Here is a 21544-nt window from a genome sequence, read left to right on the forward strand (position 1 = left end):
CCTCATCTTCACCCACTGCGCCTGGTCCAGCCTCCGCTTCGGCATCCTCATCAGCCTCGCCTGGTCCAGCCTCCGTGTCTGCATCCTCATCAGCCTCGCCTGGTCCAGCCTCCATGTCTGCATCCTCATCAGCCTCGTCTGGTCCAGCCTCCGTGTCTGCATCCTCATCAGCCTCGTCTGGTCCAGCCTCCGTGTCTGCATCCTCGTCAGCCTCGTCTGGTCCAGCCTCCGTGTCTGCATCCTCGTCTGGTCCAGCCTCCGTGTCTGCATCATCGTCTGGTCCAGCCTCCGTGTCTGCATCATCATCTCCGCCTGCTGCGGTCCCGGCTTCCGTGCCCTCAGCCTCGCCTGGCCCAGCCTCGTTTGGGTCTGGAGCTAAACGGCCGTTTTCTGGACCGCTGGCTAGGCTACTGGCCGGGCGCCGTCACCTGAGCGGCCGCCGTTGCCTTCCGCACGGCCGGCCCCCGGACCCTCTTCGCCTGAGCGGCCGCCGTTGCCTTCCGCACGGCCGGCCTCCTGAACCTTTTGTGCGCCTCCACGGCCTTGTTCGTGGCCGGCCTCCTGAACTGTCCCATCCTGGCCTCCTGTGTTATCGGGCCCCTGGCCCGCCACCTGAACTGTGTTTTGGACTCTGCTCCCCTGTGAGTTTTTTTTTTTTGTGAACATTTGTTTGGGACTCTGGGGCCTCCGTCTTTGGTCTTGGCCCGGTCCCTCCGTCCTGGGCCCCCTGCCGCCCGCCCGGATCTGGTGGTGTGTTTCTGTGGCTGTCGGGGGCCAGCCCTTGAGGGGGGGGTACTGTCATGGTCCTGCGACCATGACTCAGTGACTTTATGTTTATGTTCTTTATTGTTATTACTTTCATTATTATTCATGGCTGTTTTGGGATGGTTTGTGTTTGGGATTTTAGACACTGGGTTCTGGGTTTGTGCTCCCTCTGTTGGTCCCTGGTGTTAGTGTTCCCCTGTCTCGTCAGGTTAATCAGGTCCAGCTGTTTCCCCCACCTGTGTGTGATTTCCCAGTGTCTCTTTGTGTACTTATAGTGTGTGATTTCCTCTGCTCCTCGTCGCGTCGTCTGTGTTCATACCCTGTGAAATCCCCTGCGTGCTCTCCCTGCTGTTCTCCCTTCATGTTCAGGTTTGCCACTCCTTTGTGTAGTTTCACCCAGTTTAGTTCATCCTTAGTTCTGTTTTGCCATCTCCACTTTATGTTTGATATTGTCAATAAATCACCTTCACATCTGAGTAAGTGCTGCATTTGAGTCCTCCTTTCCACTCTTCACACGGCCGCTGCCCCGGACCGTGACAATATTATAGATAGCAAGGAGCAGACGGCTGAGTTTATTAAACTCACAGATCACAATCTGCAAATTTCATTTAAATTTAATAAACTATCATCTTGTCTTTATTTTTAGTTAGCACATACCTTAACCCTTTACAGCCGATCGGAGCGGGCACGCTCTGTTTTGCGTAACTATTTTTAAATCCCGGTAGCTCTGCAACCAAGTAAGCTAGCGCAATAATTTTTTTTGCATATGAAACTGGAGGAGTTGTACTTACATCTTATGCCATCAGCTTGTCCTAGGTCACAGTTTCCTTCCACATATAGCTTTGCAAAAACTGCATAAAAATCACTTGCAGCAACAAAAACATGATATTCCAGAAACACGCTTCGCCGATCCATCAGCTGTTTGTAACACTTCCTATGTCCATCAGCGCGAACTATCACATGACCGCATGACCTGCCCGAAACCGGAAGTGACGTCATTTTGCGGAAATGTAGTTTTTTACGATCGGGGCCTTATGAGCTTGTGTTTTACTTGTTATGTGTTTTAAAAAGTTATGTTTGACTTTATGACTTCCTGTGTCGTTTCTGGGATGCTTAAGACTCATATTGCACTGCTGGAAATAGTTTATTTTGATGCATATGCTGTTATTTTGCAAATTTGCACTATAATATTTATTTTCGTTTTTCCTGCAGTATATAAAAATTGGTGTATTTCAAAAATAAAACTATGAAGACACTCAAAATAAATTTCCTGTGGTGGGAAACTATTTTGTGCAACTTTTTTGTATTTACAGTTTTGAGGGATAAGCCTCTTAAATTTCTCTAACTAGAAATATATGTTAAAAAAACAAAAACGATTTTCAATTTTTTTGTAGTTTATTGCACTTTTTTGCAATTTATGTAATTACTATGCACCTAATGCAGACATATTATTAAAGTTTGGGCTATAATGGTTGTATTGATGTATAGCAACTTGAAATGCTCCCAAAAATGGCTCCACAGCATGTAAAAATATAATATAAGCTCTGGCGAACTTGGTTCTATGGTAGGTCTTAAAGGGTTAAACACTTAAAGCTGTAAGCTAATGATAGTTATATAAGAGCAGATGCACGCTGGTGCAATAAGCTGTACGTTTTACGTTCAATGGATGCATGATCTGATTAGTCGACTAATCGCAAAAATAATCGGTGACTAGTCGACTATCAAAATAATTGTTTGTGGCAGCCCTACCTCACACCAACCTTCTCAGTGGAGTCAAGGGGGCTGTCCAGGACAGAGCTGGGCTTCTTTACCGAGCCTTTTCCTCTCCCTCTCCGTGCTTCCACCTCCCCAGCAGGCAACCACATAAAAGACACCAGAAACCATCACAGTGTCATAGAACGTCCTTTACAGTCTAGTTCAAGGCCATTTGTTTTGTTATGACTAAATTATTTAATGTGTGATAATGGCTAATAAAAAGCATTTGAAGCTTATAGGATGCACACAGTAATTGCACATCACTTCAAATGTGACGGCTGGTCGTTTGCAGACATTCCACTGGTTGCCTAGGTGACCCTCTAACGTGTTTGCTGCCAGCTCATATTTCAATCAACAGTATTCTTCACTCTCATCTGTAGTTACTTCAGTCGTTGCCTGGAAATTGAGAACGTTTGTCTTGGGTTCCGCCCACTTCCTGCCGCCATTGGTTATTTGACCCATAGTAGCTTAAAGTTGCAGAATATCATTTGTTTTCTATAGTCTCTGGTCACAGCATCATTCCAGTCTATATGCAATTTAATGCTTTGGAATATAAAGTATTATTATTATTTTCAGAAGACTAGATTTATTTAAGTTGCATGATGTTATTGATGGGCATCCATCTTTAAGGACAGAGTCAAAGTAATGAAATGCATGATAAAGAGAGATGAATGGTCCTAAACTTTTCAAAAAGCTCTGAGAGAACATCATAGACAGTTCTAAAAAGAAAACATCTGGGCCGTGCTGTCAGTGTATCATTCTGGTGATCTGTAGCAAGTGTGACGTGAGACTTTTTATCCACCTTATCTGAGGCTCATCTCTACAACTTTGCTCTGCAGGATTTAACTAGAAAAAACTTTTTTAGATTTAAAAAAAAACTCTTAAGATCTCTGGATTTGTCTGAGTAGTTCAGAGAAACAGAATGAGACACAGAGAGATAATGAGAAAGAGAGCCGGGAGGAACAAGCGGCACAGCTCCTCACCTCTCCCTCTCCCTGCTCCCACTGTCATGAGAGTGTGTTCGTGGGTGTGTTGGACAGGCGAATGGCTTGTTTATGGGCAGATTAATTGCTTTTATGGCCTTTTTTCACCCCGTGAATGGTGCTGGGTGTTTTAATGAACACCCACACTCCCTGCCTGCCTCATAAGCCTGGTATGCCATTCCCACTGCTGATTTTTAGAGCAAAGCCAAGCTTTAGATAGAGCCCAGCAAAGCTAATTGCCTAATGCTCACTCCACAGTAAGGAGCACAGTTGCGTGTGTGTGTGTGTGTGTGTGTGTGTGTGTGTGTGTGTGTGTGTGTGTGTACGACTGTGCACCGTGCCTTCTTAAGAGGCCCAGCACAGGTGGGTGGTTCAAGCCGAGGCCCACAGGGCTGAGGGTGACCAGCAGCTAACTGGACCGTGACTTTAATAATTTCCTGCTGAGCTGAAGAAAAGTGAGCCAGGCTTTCTGCAAGCTACTGTTAAGCTACTGTCATGGACACAAAGATGTTTAAAAAGACCTTTCAAGAACAAGATACAATGATATCTTTGAGCAGAGGCAAGCATTTAGTAAATACACTGAAGGAATTAAGACGGGATAAAGACATTTAACATGGCAGCTTTACATGGATCAATTAAAAACAGTAATGGAAAGTCTCTACTTGCTAGTTCCCTGCCCCTTTTACTTCTTGCTTCATCACCTCTAACAGTGCAATTTTGGGTTTCTCTTTTCTACTCTGTTCTTTTCTCCTCTCTTCCGCTACCTCTTTCCTCCTCTCATTAATTAGGTTTGCAGGATTTCTCTTGCTTTTGGCTTTCTACTTCATTAAGCCTGAACAGCAGTGGACCATTGCTAATGGACAGTCTCAGCTCTAACTCACAACTAAAGCCCAGCGTTAATTGTTTGCTTTGTGTAAAGTATATGTGTGTGCAGCTGTATTTGCAAGTACTGAACTGTGTGCATGTAGTGTGAGCACAAAGGCTGTAAAGAAAACAGGCTTTATGTGTCATTTATTTGATTATGTGTTTAGAAAGTTGCAAGAAAAACAGCATGTAGACTTAAGCAGCCATGATGGCCCTTGATTTATCTCACCTTTAGAAGTTCAGAATAGCAACTTTTTGTGTTTCAATCACTTTTGTAGTTAAAGAGGTGTCTTGTTAATTAAGTGCGACCTGGTGAAATTACTCCAGTAACATCACCCTGGTATCTCAGCTTTGGCTTGGACTATACAAATTTAAAACATAAAAACCGAACAGTTAACTCTTCAGGCTTTAACTGTTTTAACAAAAGATAAAAGCGAGTTACATTATCAGTCTGGATCCAGTATCTTTATAGTTTCATGTGATGGAGTTAGAGTCACAATGACTTGGTAGAGTTTGCAGCCTTTACTTTAAGTGCTATGCCTAATCATTTTAATGCACTTTAGCGGTCTTTAACATAACGTGTTCCGGCCTTGTTCAGATGCAAAATAAAGATCTGAATAGAACCATATCACCTGAACTAAAAAGCCCTTAGGGAGCTCACATTCCTTACTCTGCATCTCTTTTACTACTCTTTCCACAACTACCTTTACAATCCTATTAAGCAGCAATGCCGATCCTTCCATTTGACCATAATGCCCAATAAAAACAACTTTATGGTTGCATACATTTACCTTCAGCTCTTTGCATATATATTGCTCTTCATCCAACAGTGCAGTCGTTAGTACTGTGGTGTTATGCTCAGCTGCCGTGGAGGACAGGTAGTATTGATTGGTGCTGTAAAAGGAGGAACTGCTTTACAGTGTGTTTGTTCTGGCATGTTAACGGCTGGCTTTACCGCTCTGATTATGGCCCACCGGGAGCCTGTTAACTACACATTGGAAATGCTGCTTGGAAAAAAGGACACAAGGAAGCGACAGTGTACATTTCCTCAGGCTGTGTGTGGCTTCACAGTGAGACAAAATGAGTCCCCTGCCTGTGTCAAAGGATACATTGTTGTACTTTGATCTTTCATATCTGGTTAAAAGTTCAGACCTAACTTTCTGACAATTAAGATCATTTCAAACTTGGCTGATTTCATCAGTCTGTCTGTCACAGGACACCTTCATGTTGTAGTGTTGAAAGTGATGCAGAAATGTTACGAGCTGTGACCTTGTAAGACTGTCATTTCTCCATTAAAAAAGGCATGAGATTAATGCGAAGGAGTCTTAAAGGATCTTTATACGCTATTATATTAGTATGTCAACATGTAAAGGGCACAGTAATATCATATGACTCAACTTGGGTGTGCTGTGTTTTGTTACACTGAAAGTCGTGTTGCCCCTCATTGGTTTGCGCCTGAATGCCTGCATTGCTAACAACATTCTCTCATATGAGTGCAGTTTTTGCAAATAAATTGATTGTTATTCTGGTGCGACAAACCCCCCACAGCTTGTGGTCTGAGTCTGAATTTCTAATTTGATAAGTGCAAAGAAAAAAGATACACTGCATGCACAGAATTATGTTTTTCCACAGTGGACCAGTTCCTGCTCCAATCTGACACCACACAGATGCTCAGTCTGTTGCCTCGACAACTGGGGACCTCTGTGTGTGTCTGTGTCCCTGTGTCTTTGTGCATGTGTGTATGTTTTGCTCTCAACTCTTCTCACCTCCTGCAGCTGGCATTGCTCACGGTGTGGTCCTTATCCACTTAACTGAACTCCTTTGACATTTTAGGTTCAGCTAAATCATTTTAGCTTTTACCCCCTTTAACTCTCTTGCTTATTAACAGCATCATTCCATCTTCATTTATTACTGTTTGTGTTCGCTGGCAGTGATGTGATTTTTCACCTTTTCTCCATGGTATTACATCTTTAGGTTGTCTCCTTGCTCCATTTCCTCCTCTTGCAGTCCGTCCTCTCCGTCTCTGACACCGTCAGTTATTAACCTAACTCCCAAGGCAGAATGAAGGGCTCTGTGTCTGTGTGTGTGTGTGTGTGTGTGCAACAAAGAGTGCCATAGAAAAAGTATAGGCCACCTCTAGTTGCAGGGTCACTCGGGGACGACATTGCCAGTGTTTGGACACCGAATCCCAATGGACACTGGGAAAAATCTGCACATACACACACACACACACACACACACACACACACACACACACACACACACACACACACACACACACATGGAAGCAATAAGACACAGTGCCTTGTCAGGAATAGCTAGAGATAACAGCACCTGTTCTCAGGTTTTGCTATCACTCCCACACACAAATGCAGGGTGTTCCGACAGGTTCTGTGTCCCTGTGGCAGAAGAGAGCGATGAGGATGTGAGCCTGATGGCAGAGATGGCGCCGGCTGGCTGGCTAGGCCAAAGAACCCCAGGGAGGTTTGACTGATAGAAGCTGCCTCCAAGCTCTTTGGCTAGCGTGTCTGTTTGTGTGTGTGTGTGTGTGTGTGTGTGTGTGTGTGTGTGTGTGTGTGTGTGTGTGTGTGTGTGTGTGTGTGTGTGTGTGTGTGTGTGTGTGTGTGTGTGTGTGTGTGTGTGTGTGTGAGAGAGAGAGAGAGAGGGAGGGGTCTGTGTAGCACCGCAGATGGTATGACAGTATTTAAATTAGTTAGGTTACCATCAGTGGAAGACCACATCATGACAGCTTTTTGGCTGAAAGGTGAATGGAATAACTCCTAGCCTCAAGGTTATTAAACTGGGGGAACCTCCAGCTAGATTTAGCAGGAAATAATTTATGCATGTCGTTATTTGTTTGCTTGGTGGCTGACATATTGTTGATAGATACACAGTCATACATCAGTTTCTGGGATTGAATTAATATGAATGTGTGTTCAGTCAAGCACTGGACTAATATTTCAATTACTGTTTTATACCATTACTACACAGCCATTAGAGGGACACAGTCTGCAGTACATCAAAAACAAAAAACATACATCGAGCTTTGACAATATTTTTATTTTTTTTGACAAATTATCCTGTGTAATATACTTAATCTTGGCTTCACTTGAACCAACAGTTTTATGACTTTATCAGTCATAATTAATATAGTACAAAACTGTCTAGCACTCTGAGTTTTTCCTTTTTTATGACAGCAATGAAGCACATTGTTCTATTTATTCTACACAAATGTGTGTTGTCTGTTGTGATTTCATTTAATTGAATATGCTTATCCTGCTTTGTCTTAATTAATTACTTAATTTTGATCTATGATTTGAGCATTTAAACTGACCGTGATTACCTGGTTAAATCACGTGTGTGAATCCCAAAACATTGATTCTATTCATCTGGACGTAGCGTTTTCGTTGTGAAAAGCATTTCGGTACTTATCTAAAGTGACTTCTTCAGTCTCAGAAAGACAATCTCATGCTCCATCTCGTCTTTATGAGACTGAAGAATCAACTTTTTGGGATTTCCTCACCTGGATGATTGAGTTTGCAAGACACGTGTGTAAGTGTTAGTATGTGTTAATGGATCAGTCAAGGTACAAGAGACAGATTTACACTCGTACAGGAGAGATGAAGGCCACTTCCCAGGAAGGCCATTTCTCTCTTCTCCGTGCTGCTCTGGCTAGTTGGCCTTGGTCCAGCTTAATTCTTTCTCAGCACACAGGCCAGTTCTTCCGCCTCCACATCCCTTCTTTCCTTTGCCAAGAAAGAACCTTTCACCAATTTTCTTCTTCTTTAATACCTTCAGCAACTTCCAACTACATCATTTCAAGAGAAAAGTCATGGCTGTCTAGTTTTCTTTCATACAGTGAGAGAGCACGTTTATGCAACATCCAATATAAAAGAGCAAAATATGTAAATTACCTTAAATATACAGCACTTCTGATTGATTAATCTTCTGTTCCCAGTGTGCAAAACAACACAAACATCACCACAAAGCCTTCTATAGTCATTTTTATGTTTCAATTCATGTCAGGTAGAGCCATTCTTTATAGTCCCATTTTAGAAAATGTGATGTGCAGCCAGGTATTAAAGTATTAACAAGATAATAAGGCAGGAACTCCACAGAGAACTGTAACACAGAAAAACAATATTGTAAAAGCAAAACAAAAAACACTAAAATAATTATATAAAAGCAATAAAAAGTATAAAAAACAATGTAATATGTGTAGCATCAGTTACCACAAACCAGCCTGTCAATACCACCTTAAAACACATTTTAACAATTGGTTTTGAGCCCATGATATAATAAGAAGGGTTATGGTAAACTGCCTGTTTAAAAAAAATGTAAACACTCCCAGGTTGTTAATCAGAAATTTTGGATATTACAGAACATGAATCAGCTGTTTGAACATCTTTCAGCCTGTGCAATTTAGTTTGAAACACCAAACTTTGCATGTGGGAAACAAACCATCCATTGAACTAAGAAGAGTTTAATTATAAGTCTTTCCCCTTCATATGGCCAGGATGCACACTCCGCAAGTAGCTGTGGCCAAGCTTTAAAGCCAAATATATAATAAATGTGTAGCCATGTGAGTGACTGGTAACCAGTCCCTTGAGTACCTCTTGGCCTGTGACAGCTGGGATAGGCTCCAGCCCTTTGTAACCCAAAGTTGGATAAGTGCCTGAAAAAGAAAGATAAACGATGAATGGATGGTTGGGTGATTATGAGTAAGTAGTGTTCTGTCATGATAGCTACAATCTGAAGGGCAAGAGCTCAAACTCTTAGTTCAGAGTTGCCAGTAAAGGGTGTCAATATTGAATGCATTTGGCCTTCCTAGACACTTTCTGCCCATCCGTCGTTTTTGACATGTCCTGTCAAGCTTATTCTTAATGGCCCTATGACCAATTCTCAATACCATTTCAGGTGAAGTGTATACCTGTATTTTCATCTATTGATTGATCTTTACATAGATCCGTACACACACGACAAAAAAGACCTCCAAAACAACTACTAGTCCACTGCACTCTGCTTTGTCTGTCCTTATTCCTAATGCCAGTATATTTCTCACAGTGTGATTAAATCGCTGACTTTCCTCTTTATCATCTCCACTAATTGTGTGCTTTCTCTTCTCATTGCCTCCCTGTGCCTGTCTTGTTTTATTTTCATTTATTTTCTCGGAAAGTTGAGTTAAGGAGAAAAGACTGATGAAGGAAGAAAGCAGTGGGGATAGAGAGAGGAGGCGAAGGAAGGGAAGATAATGAAACAGGTCTTGTGGTCTGTATTTGGCTGCCTTTAGCTCTATTTCCTCTGTTGTTATTTCCTGGGAGTTCAAGGTCTCTTCTGCATCAGCATCTCTCCCTGCCTCCCTACTCCATCCTCTCTCTACTGTGCCTGACTTTACCATAAATCCACCAATACACAGGTTCACATATACACAAACACTCACACCAATCAATACAAGCCTGCTTGGCACTGCCAAAGCCTAAAATGACTATAGATTTTCTGTCGACTCTGCCACTAAATTATGCAAACCTCTGGTTTATGTTCCGGTACATTTTTGGTATTCCTTCTCTAAAACTGGGATAGTGGTTTTCCATGCAGATCAGAATGGAAAGATACAGGTACGGATAGCAGGAGAAAATACTCAAACAGGATCTAATAAATTCTTATAATAGCACATTGAGCTTTTGGTTTGGTACACAGTAACTGCAAAATGTTTACTGCTACAGGTCTTAAAATCAATACCATGTATTAAAGTCAATGTAAATGTCCCCCTGAGTTCAGGATTGTGTTTAAGTGATGAATAACGCACTCCTGATGTTTGCGTTGCAGTTTTTGTTTTTCAACCTCCCATACGCACAAGCAAGGATCAAAAAACAGTGATGAGAAAAATGACGTGAAGGATGAGGTACTACAAATACTTAAATGCAATTTACCGTAAATAAACTACACCTTTTTAAATAACTTAATGTTGATCTATTGTTATGCTAAGTACGGAAATAAACTTTAAATCTAAAAATGAAATTCAACAAATTATTGAATGCAAATAAAAAATGGTAATTAGGCATCTTAATAAAAACGTAATAATGTGTTTTACTATCTTTTTAGATGTTTTTAGAAAATACAAATTTTAAAATGAATTCCTAACAAAAATAATTATAGATAAATATCATTTCAATTTAAGAGTTTGCACATACTAGTGTGTGTGTGTGTGTGTGTGTGTGTGTGTGTGTGTGTGTGTGTGTGTGTGTGTGTGTGTGTGTGTGTGTGTATTGTTCAGTATTACTGATGAATGTGTGAGAAGCTGTATGTTTCTATGGACATTTACAGTGTAAGGCAAACACATGTTTTTACTGTTTAGTGTCATTCTCTATGTTTTGAGTGAGGTTACGACCCATTTAACACGACTATTCTTGCACTAAACTTTTCAGTTTGCATGCTGATTAATTAGTTTTAGTTGTACTTTCTTCTTTTCAGTAAAACAATAAATAAGGATTCAATTCTGTGTGTCAGCTTGTGTTAATGTTTGTGACGCGTGTCTCTATGTTAGTGCCTCCTTGTGTGCTTGTAAGTGTGTGCGTGGATGCGTGTGTGCGTATGTGTGTGTGCTGAAGTAGGCTAACAGTTTGTCTGGTCAGGCTTGTGACAGTACCATCAGTAACTCGAAGGGGAAATTGAAATGATCGCCTCATTCAGTCTCCCAGCACCTCTATTACTCAAAACCACACACACACACACACACACACACACACACACACACACACACACACACACACACACACACACACACACACACACACACACACACACACACATCTCTACTCATTTATACTCTGCTTATCTCTACATCATGTTGTTTAATTCTCTGGTATCTCTTTCTCTAGAGAGAGAAAGTGTTTAATTGGATTTCTATCTGTGAAACTGGTGGATTCTATAGCATAAAACCTACTGTCTTTCCAGGGAATTTGGAAATGCAAAGGTGACTTCACTGGCTCTCAAAACAAATGACAGTTCAGGGAGGTCTGGGTTCAGTGGAGCTGCAGTTGTGCTTTCAGTGAACCTTATTTCATTTGAGTAAACGGAGAGGAAAAGACAATGTGGGAAAAAAAGAGAAGGGGAGGAAAAAGCTTCTTGAAACAGTCATTGATCACTAGTCAAAGTCCTTGATTCTGCCTAATGAGCTGCTTGTTCCTTCTGGGAGGCAGAGAAATGAGAAAAAAACAACACTGCCTGTCACACTGAAATTAAGCAAACAGCCAAACAAGATATTTTTATAAGCCTAGTTCTATAATATAGTAAGACAGTGGTTCCTACACTGTTTTAAATGCACTATTTATGTACTACGTTTGTGTAAGTAACACTTCAGAAGGACAGGACACTTGCATAGTTATTAAGTGGGGAACTTATATATCAACACATATAATGAATATTAAACACCTTGAACCAAAGCATCAGCTAACCACTTGAGTGTGGTGATTTGTCTTAGTGTGGTCATACATGTGCGAGCTGCAAAAATATTTCTTTGTGCAGGTTTCTTTACAGCCCACTTTGCTATTTAATAGATGCAATATATTCTTTCGTGCATAGGTCATTATGCAGTAATGAATTAATAACAATAATAGCCAAATAAAATTGAAGTTTGCCCATAAACACACATCCACAAATACATTGGGATGACGCTGATAGATGCTTGGTGCCCTGATGCGACTCGCTTGGCTCATCAGGAAGAAATGCTCCACTTAAACATTGTTGCTCCTTTGTAATTGAATTAGTATGTTCAATTATGTAGAGGCAGGCCTGTCCTCATTATAAAGCACTATTAAAACTCAAGAATGGAGCCAAGGGGAGGAGAGCAGCTGGCGAGGACTGGAGGATGGAGCTAAAAGTAATTTTAGTAGAGGAGTAAAGTTTTACTGCTCTAATCTCCAATGTGATTGGCACATCTGTACAGCTGTGCCATTGCTACATCAATGATGTCCTTTGCGACTTATTTGCTCTGCCCTGGTCTCTCTCTCTTTCTCTCTGTGTGCTTCTGATCCAAATGCCTGGAAAATGCTGAGCCAGCTCAGATGGCCGAATTTTTTCAAAGCTTACTTTACTAACTTCTCAAGAAAACATTTAAGTGAACCAAAATGCTGCCAAACCGCATCCCTCAGGGGTCCCTGATCTCAGCACAATGATCACACATCTGGCACACATTCATTCATAATTGTGCACGCACACACAAAATGCTGGGATCTCCTCTCATCTTTCTCATCTCATCGCCTCCTCCTCCTCCTGTTCCCAGCTGCTTGACTCTGTATTTGTCCCTCTTGTGTATCTCTTACACAGATTCATCTCAAGAGCCTCCAGAGTGGATACAAGCATGTTAATAATGAAGGCTTCCAGCTGCACAGGTGAGTTTGGTTATATGTGCACACATAACCGACCCAGAGTAGTCCTATATATTTATATTTATGACTTAAAGTCATAAATATGACTTTAACTCATAAATATGATACGAGAGTATCATGGTGTGTTTTTAATGCACAGTATTCTCAGTCGCATGTTTTCCTCTTCAGATACACTAACTTGTGAATGATTCAGCAAATGACGATCAGGTTACGGTTGATATTTTCAATCGAGACTGTGGCTGCTTCTGTTTACTCACTCATCCCAGCAGCTCCACCATCACATGCAAACCCATGAAACTGTGCTCAGAATTTCTTCAGAAACTCCTCCATCGCAAGATTTTCTAACTGCAGGATGTTGCAGACAGCAGCCCTGGTGCAGACCTGCAATTTAACATATTGAAAGAAGAAGCTGCATAAGCCACCTGTGTAAGGAATTCTGATGTCAGCGATCAGCAAGGGGCTAATCCAGTTAATTTCTGTTTTATTTATTTCACTCTGAAACAGTTGCAGATTAATGGAAAGAAGAAGAAGAAGCATCGGGGGGGGGGGGGGGGGGGTGTATCTCTATCCCCTTTGCAGCATCAAATCACACCTTAGGTAAACCTTATAGTAATAAGCACAGAGACAGAATGATTATCCTGCTCTTGTTCTGCTGCAGTTTCCCTATAGGAGTGATTTACCACTGTTTAATTACTGATAACGTAGACTGGACCTGTATGGATGTATGTGTGTGTCTTTGTGTGTGTGCTGTTTGTTGTTCTTTGAATGTCTTTACCCCTTTCCCCTTTTCTTCTGCTCAGTAATCACCTGACTATGAACCTAGACAACAACATCAATGTCAACCTGCCACCAATTGAGAACAAGGTGTTGATGTGAGTATTTCTTTTATCTGTCTAAAAAAGGACCATTTGCAGACTTTTGTTTTAATTGCAGTCATTAAAAAAACATTTAATAAAGTGCTTCATTTCTTGTGTATAACTACTATTATGTTAATTTCCATCATTGCGTTCATGAGATTTGAACATTTTTGTGCCTGTTTACCTCTCTGTAGCTTTCAGTGAGTCACAGGTCAAATGAATCTTTCTTTATCTTTTACATGCAGTATTCAGCGGGCTTGGCGTGACTTCCTGCAGCGACAGGAAGTGGAGAAAAGGAGCCCTTCCCCACCGTCCCTCTCCTCCTCCGATAAGATGAGCATGTCAATCAGCATGTTGACCCTGTCAGACGGCAGCACCCCAGTAAGTCACGCCCATGTCAAGCAAATGTTCTATTACAAATGTATGGCTTTAAACAACATGCTACGTGTGTGATAGCATTTGAGGAGGCTGCGTGTCTGAGCGTGTGTGTGTGACAAATGACTAGAAATGACTGCCGTTAGTCACGTGTTGGTTGGTGCAGTAGTTTTGTGTTGTATGTTAACAATATGTAATACTATATGCAGGCTTATGTTAGAAGTGTGTGACAGTACAGTGGCAAAAGAAAATCCTTTTGATTTACCTGTTTGTTCTGCACTACTTGTTCATAAGATCTTATCTGAGCTTCAGAAGTGCAGTCAAACAGACACATTACACATTTCCATTAACAGCTTGGATTTAATAACTGATAACAGAAACTTTTTGGAAGCGCTAACTTCAACCTAGCATCTGTAGATTGGTAGGGTAGGGTCTTTACTTTACAACATGTTGGAGGGGACTGCTGCAGTAATTTGGTGCTGTATAAATAAAACTGAATTGAATTGATTAAAGCTCGACAATGTTTTCATTCAGCTCAGCTAGTTTTGCTTTTTGTTCATATATATTTTTATGAAGGCAAAATGTCTGGCCTCTAATTTGGTCGCACTTCAATGTGGAACTTAGTTGTTTAAACCTTTGTTGTTTTACTTGAGTTTTAGGGATATTCCATTGCTGCATTACCAAACCTTTCCTTAGGAGGGACCGTGACATGTAGGATTTCATTTCCCCTTTAACATGGTGAGCAGCAAAGTAACTCATAATTACTAGGCTCCCTCTACTGTACTACTCTGGGATGAATGCCAGATGTTGTGTGTTCTCTACAGTGTAGTTGTGTAAAGGTTTCTTTCTTTGGTTTCTTTGTGCCGTCTTGTTAAAGACACACGAGCAGAGATGTTAGTTAGCTTATCTGGCTGCTTTAAGCCTTTGGGTGTGACTTTGGGGTGTGTGGTTTACCTCGTTTAGTATTTTGTGTCATTTTAGCAGCGTGAGTAAAAGCAGTCACTGTGTTGACTTTCTGATGCTTTCCAGCTATATGCAACCAAATCAGTCGACAAGTCAAAGTCAAAGTCAAAATAGCTTTGACCTACACATTCCTGTTTTGTTTTATTGAATGGTGTTGATTGTTTTTCTTTCTGCTTTAATTTGCTGTGTAGAAACAAACAGTATATTTTAATTTTATTAGATAAAATACAACAGTGTTTTGGATTTCTTCTTTTTCTCACATGAGACTTTATTTTTACATAAATACAGAAAGTTCACAAATTTTTCTCACTTTTCTTGTCAGTGTTTTAATATGTTGCTCCAAGTTATGACAAGCCTTTTGTAGAGACTGTGAAACTGTGCTCGTAGTCCCACTTATGTCCACAAGGGGGCAGTATCTTAAAGCCAGTTTATTTGCTCCGCAAACTTAGAACCAGCCGCTATCAAAGAGTAAATATACGGGGATGTGGTCTCTCTTAAACACACTCTCAGAGCAAGCGCACGCTGAGAATAGAGAGCAGCCGAAATGCCATTCTCATTCAGCACATCTTCCGATCTTCCATTTAACCAGACCACAGTAAATCCCTGGGATTTTCTCTACTGCTTCTGTTGTGGTCATTATAATTCTGTACTGACGTCGTCTTCAGGCTTCTGGCTGAATAGCAAGTGTGTGTACACTCCTCTACTAATCTCTGAGCCTGAAGTCAACAGGCAGGTTAAATCTCAGAGACGGCTGGGAGAGTTCTGCATTTGAGCACACTTAGGTGGTACTTGTCCACTCAGTCACTACAGAGAAAAGCTTTTACACTGAAGAAGATTTGGATTTGGATTCTTGAGGACAAAAGGGGGTCGAGTGGGTTATGAGTGAAGAGAATACAGAGTGCTGTGGAACAGAAATACAATCTGCTGGCTTAGAAGCTGTCAGGCGACCTATAAGATTCGCAGCTGGTGGTTGATGACGTTATACGCGCGCATCCATCCTGAATGTTTGCGTATAATGCCATCAGCCAAGTTTGTACACACGACAACAGCACACAAACACACACAAAAGAGACATCGTTTATGTGGTGTGGAAATGCTTAGCTCAGTGACTTCAACCTGCTGACAAGGCCAGATGATCATCACCAAGAGAGAAAGACAGCGCGGGAGCGTGCGTGTAATAGACCCTAAGGTCACGGGAGACGGAGGAGAGTGGCGGAGAGGAAAGGCGGATGAAAAACAGACGTTGCTTCACCGGTTGAATGTGCTGATGTTGTAGATCTGCCCTCCTCTGTGAGAAAGGAAGAGTCAGCTTTTGCTCTCTTGTGATTTCAAGAGAATTGATCGCAATAGCCCAGCGAAATCTGCGCTATTATGTTGAAGCTGTCTCGCTTCACACAGGTTCTCTCGCTTTTTGACCTTTCCCTCCCTTTGTTTAGTCGTCCTGTCTTTACGGTAATGTTTTAGCTGGTTGTGACATCTCCGCCCTGTTACATTTCTGTTGACCCAGCTAATCATTCTCAGCACACATTGGTGTTTGTACATTCATGGATAAACACACACGCACACACATATGCGGGATGGAGTCTTGAGACACGGTGACGTGGAAGCCATCGCTAAAGTGATTGAGTTTCTAACCTTTGTGACTACAACATCAGTCTTTGACAAAACCTTGCTGCATTACTCTGCAGCCTGTGTGGGTGGGTGTTTTTCTTTTTTTTCCCCACCCTTGTGTGTGTTTAAGAGAGATGAGTGTACTGTTCTCAGCCGAAAGATGTGGTTGACATGTGACTTTACTGTGTAAATTACTTTTCGCACTGCAACTTGGCTCACTAATTGCCATGGCAATCCTGCAAAATCGAGCAGCTCTAGATATCTCTCTTTATGATCGATCCCTCTGCTGTGTGGCAACGCCATCGAGGGTGGCAGAAATTATAGGTTTCATTAAAGGGGAACCTAACAAAACTCTGGCTTTTATGCTGAGACATGAATCAGCTGTCTACATTTTATTGTTTCATAATATTGTGCTGCATCAACACGGCTAGCCAGACCACCAGCAAGTACACACACACACACGCACACACACACAGGCACGGGCACATGAACACACAGTCCAGTGCAGCTTCAATTTTAGACTGTCTAGATGATAGATGTCTTTTTATAACCAGACATCAATCAATACTGTTTTGGGACTGGCTGAATCTGTTTTTTATGCCTCTAGCAGTGTTGTTGCTCAATTACTGGAGAAATGAGAATGAAAACAAACATCCAGAGATCTTAAAAATTAAACAAGAGGTTTGTTATTTTTAAGTTTAAAAATTTAAGGGCTTTGATAGAGGTTCTAGTTCAGTTTTCTTCCTTGTTTTTTTTTTTTTTTTAAGGTAATTTGTGGGACTGTTTTGGAGTGTGGGAGCTGTCCTTTACTTTGGTGCTGATCCATGCTCTTTAATGTAGTAGCAGAGTTTTGACAGTAGAGGGAGGGCCTGTATCACAGTCGAGTTTATTGGGTTTTCTTTTTAATACATACTAGATTAATACAACATCTTTAAGATCTAGCAGAAATATAATAAGTCAAATACTGCAACAGTAATTAACTGCTCGGTAATTACTCTGTAAGTACATAGAGGCCTAATACTTTTACATAAATTCAACATCACAGTGTGAAACCAGCATATTATAGTACAATGCCACTTGGCAGAGAATAGTCATTTACCTTAATAGACGAAATAAGCTAGTGTTCCCGAAAAATATAACTAAATATATAAACTCTGTGTGTGTGTGTGTGTGTGTGTGTGTGTGTGTGTGTGTGTGTGTGTGTGTGTGTGTGTGTGTGTGTGTGTGTGTGTGTGTGTGTGTGTGTGTGTTGGCTTATGAAGGGCACAGAGGGCCAACTCAGTCCATCTGGCCTGCTAAGGTGCAGGGAAACTGAGCAGAGGAGTGCCGCCTTCTCTGTCTGCCAGCTGTCATATGTCTCCATCTCTGCCCCCTCCATCAGTGCTCTCTTAACACTCTCCTCCTCCTTTCATGTGATAGTTTATTTAGTTCTTAGAGTATTTTATGTCTTTCTCTTTTTCCATCTCAGTCTTAATGGCTCTCTCAGAGCGTCCCTGCATCTTTCTCAGTTTCAGTGTCTGTTTTTATCATTTGCTCACCCACATACTGTTCTCTTGGCTTTATCAGACCAGGCAGCAGCAGCAGCTGTGGAGGCCTGGAAGTAGAGATAAAAGAGGTTAGGCAAAGTTTAGGGAACTTTTGTGAGCTTACTGTACTGTCTGCTCTTTATGTACAGCATGAAGTAGGAGATGGCTTCAAAGAGAGATTAATCTTTCAGCAATATAGCACTACCTATTTAGGTCTTCGGTTTAACCTCTTGCATGTTTGTAGCTGTCCTTAAATAACCCCGACTGCTCTGCAGATGACTCAAATTCAATATTACACAAAGCACAAGAACTTCAGCAGATTACTGAGCCAGCAGGCTGCACAGTCTGTACCCTGTGTCAAAGCATTTAACCCCTCACATTTGTTTCACCCATTTAATCCAGTGCAGGATACAAATAGTTTCCCCGTCAGTGAGCTCACATAGTTTTAATGACGGATCCTTTAGTTTACTGCACAAGTCAACCTTTCTTTACTGTATGTAGAGGAAAGCAGCAAAGATCACCTACTGTGTTACACAGGTAGAATGGTGATTACCCAAAGACCTCAGTATTGTTATTGTATAAATGGCTCTCCCTCGTGTTTACTGCGGCTTCATTCTGCTGTATTTACTGTATATTAAGCTCATAGTGCAGCATTCCCTAAAAGGTACCTTCATGCTGCATGAAGTATGAATATTTTTAAAGCATTACTGAAACTGTTGCCACAAAGTCAATTAAATCAAATCTGTTTCTTTGAAGCCAAATATCCCCAATTTATCTTGAAGAGCATCAAAGTTTAGCGCATCACCTGCAATGTTAAACTCTTTGAACAGGTGAAAAAAACGTTACAATTATCTGTTATACTTACCAACTATTTGGATATTTTTCCAGCAGTTTAAAAAAGTTATTATTTTAACGAAATGATTCACTGATTGATACAGGGGGGGGACTCCAGTTTCCATCACGACATACTTAACTTTGTTTTTAGAATAACACAGTTATTCCTTAATCACCACACTGCCCGCTAAGTCAGCAGTCTTTTGCATGCTGTCACCTTCCCAAACATTTCCTTTTCCCAATAGCGTTTCTCTGTTCCCCTCTACTGTCGACCAGAACATCCCTGCACTGATTTATGGTAATTATGCAAATGAAACATAAGGCTTTGGAAATTAATGCTAACCCCCACCAGTCTCTTCGTCACTTGAGGACGGGTGTATCTGGAGCCAATGCTTTTACAATCCTGTTACTGTAATACCAGGGACAATGCAAAAAGGCTAGGTCAGGAGATTAAGGATTGCCTTGAATTAGTTTAGGTTTATTGAAGCCTCATTGAGGCAGTTCATTAGGGAGGAAATTGATTGAAAAGGTATCCTATACATGGGTTTATACTCTTTCTTAGTCCTCGGGAGTGATGCTGGGTCTGTGGGCTGCAGATTTCATTGACATAATCCCTCTTGTCATAATCTCTCACCTAGATGAGATGTGCCGCATAGTAATCGTGTAGGTCTGTGTGTGCTGGCTCTTCACTGTGTCTGAGGTGCACTGAGTGATGGGCCTGACAGGATGCAAAAGACTGCTGTGACACACCAGCCATGGTATTGATTGACAGAATCATTAGTGACCCCGCACCAGTCCATCACCGTCTTGTGCGGAGACGGTCTGGTTCTTTATCTCAACGTTGCTGAGTTTTCTTGGCTGTAACCAAGTCAAACTGACTTAAAACAATCTGAGTCTCTAATATGTGCTCCAGCTCCAGTGTTACAACCACCCTGCAGACATGTGAAGGACATTCATATGACTCTTATAATTATGTATAAGGGAGATGGAGCCTTCTGCGTAATAATATCTAATGGAGGGCACCGAGGTCTGACTCTCTGTTAATCACCTGCCAGCAGCATGTCAAGTCAAACATGGGCCCTTTCTCACCTGGGACATGTCACATCATACACTCCCTGAAGTGTGTAATGCATATTATGGCCATGTGACATTCTCGACACGATGCGTGTGTTTGTGTGCGACTGTGACGGACGTGGGACTGAATGAACACCGACTCTCAATTAGTCAAACGTTGAAGTTATTTGATAGGTGAAATTCTAAAAATCAAAAATACGTGAGTTCACAAACTGCACGATCATCATTGGGGTTTAAATAATTTTGACGTATTTGCAGAACAGTAGTTTGCAAATGGTAACAGCCCTCGCTTCAGTGTGACGTCATGTTGCATTTGTGTTGTATATTAGAATCCACAGGAGGTCACTGTTCTGCTTTGCTGGGATAGACTAACCCAATACCTGGGAGGAGTCCAGGTCCAGTAAAAAAAGCAGAAAAAAAAACCTTTATCAAAATGGATCTAGTGTTTACTCTGCAAGGTATTCATTTTATTGACTATCAATTACTTTATCGATCTGGATTCAAAGGCACACAGTTTCAGAACACCCTATCCAGATCTGCAGGCACGCTGATGTTGTTGCTGTGTAGAGGACACTCTCAGTTTGTAAACACCCCCCTTCCCCTTCTGTCTGATAATGCCAGTCAAGGGCCTCTTCTTTTAAATTAATAGCTCATTATCAACATATTTGTAATTAAAAAGAGAGGTGAGCTGCTTTTTTTTTTTTATTACACTCTCTTATCTGTCTCGCTCTACCTTTCTCCCTGCGTCCCTTCTATTTTGCCTCCCTTTCCTTTTCTCCTTGAGCCTTTTTAATTTCACAACACTTTGAATTAAATATTAAAGGGTTTCAGGATGACATCAGACTTGCGAACAAGCTGCTGGGTTTTTCTAGCCCGCCTTCTATTTATAAAATGTCATCCCTCCCTATTTTTTCACCCTTTTTTTCCCCTTCCAATTTCATTCTCAACTTCCTTTACATAAATTGGTGCTGTCAAAATGTGCTGGGATGAAAACAGAAGAAAGATCATGATAATAACAGAGTCTACAAATAGTAAACAATGGTGGCTTAAACTCCCTTGAGACCTTACAGAGGAATTTACTCCCAGCATTTCATTTGAGTGACTGCATTGATATTACATGAAATGTAACGCATTGTATGGTAATATCAAATTATTGTTATCCACTGCTAGCTAATATAAACATTTTCAGGTTGTGTTACAATGATCTAAATAAACAACTACCTTTAAGAAACCTGTGAAAACTACACATTGATGTAGAAAATATTGTGCTGTTAACTGCAGGTCACTCGGGCCCCAGCAACTGATGTGCTTTACAAATCCCACTTTCACATGGAGACGTCAGTATTAACCAATGCAAAGGGAGAAGAGAACAGCAGCTTTGAACAGTATTTGTGCAACAACACGGACAAGCAAATTGAGACGCGTTCCCAAACCTTCACAAAGTCAAAAGATACTCACACGTGCGTCATTCTCTGATAACATTTTAATATAAAAAAATACATCTGCTTGAAAAAACCTAGCATGTTACAACATATATCATTAAAAGGAGC

The 21544-nt window shown here is 41.2% G+C and overlaps 1 protein-coding gene across 1 annotated transcript in view; it reads left to right on the forward strand.

Annotated features, from left to right (window-relative positions):
* The window catches only part of schip1 (schwannomin interacting protein 1), a 231447-nt gene that overhangs the window by 69543 nt on the left and 140360 nt on the right, over positions 1 to 21544 (forward strand). Inside the window, exons 6-8 of the mRNA XM_026191808.2 lie at positions 12693 to 12757; positions 13555 to 13626; positions 13857 to 13992. Of these exons, the coding sequence (XP_026047593.1) occupies positions 12693 to 12757; positions 13555 to 13626; positions 13857 to 13992 (273 nt within the window). The remainder of the gene's footprint in view (positions 1 to 12692; positions 12758 to 13554; positions 13627 to 13856; positions 13993 to 21544) is intronic.

Source organism: Astatotilapia calliptera, chromosome 14 (genome assembly GCF_964374335.1).
Source record: "Astatotilapia calliptera chromosome 14, fAstCal68.1, whole genome shotgun sequence".
NCBI lineage: Eukaryota > Metazoa > Chordata > Actinopteri > Cichliformes > Cichlidae > Astatotilapia > Astatotilapia calliptera.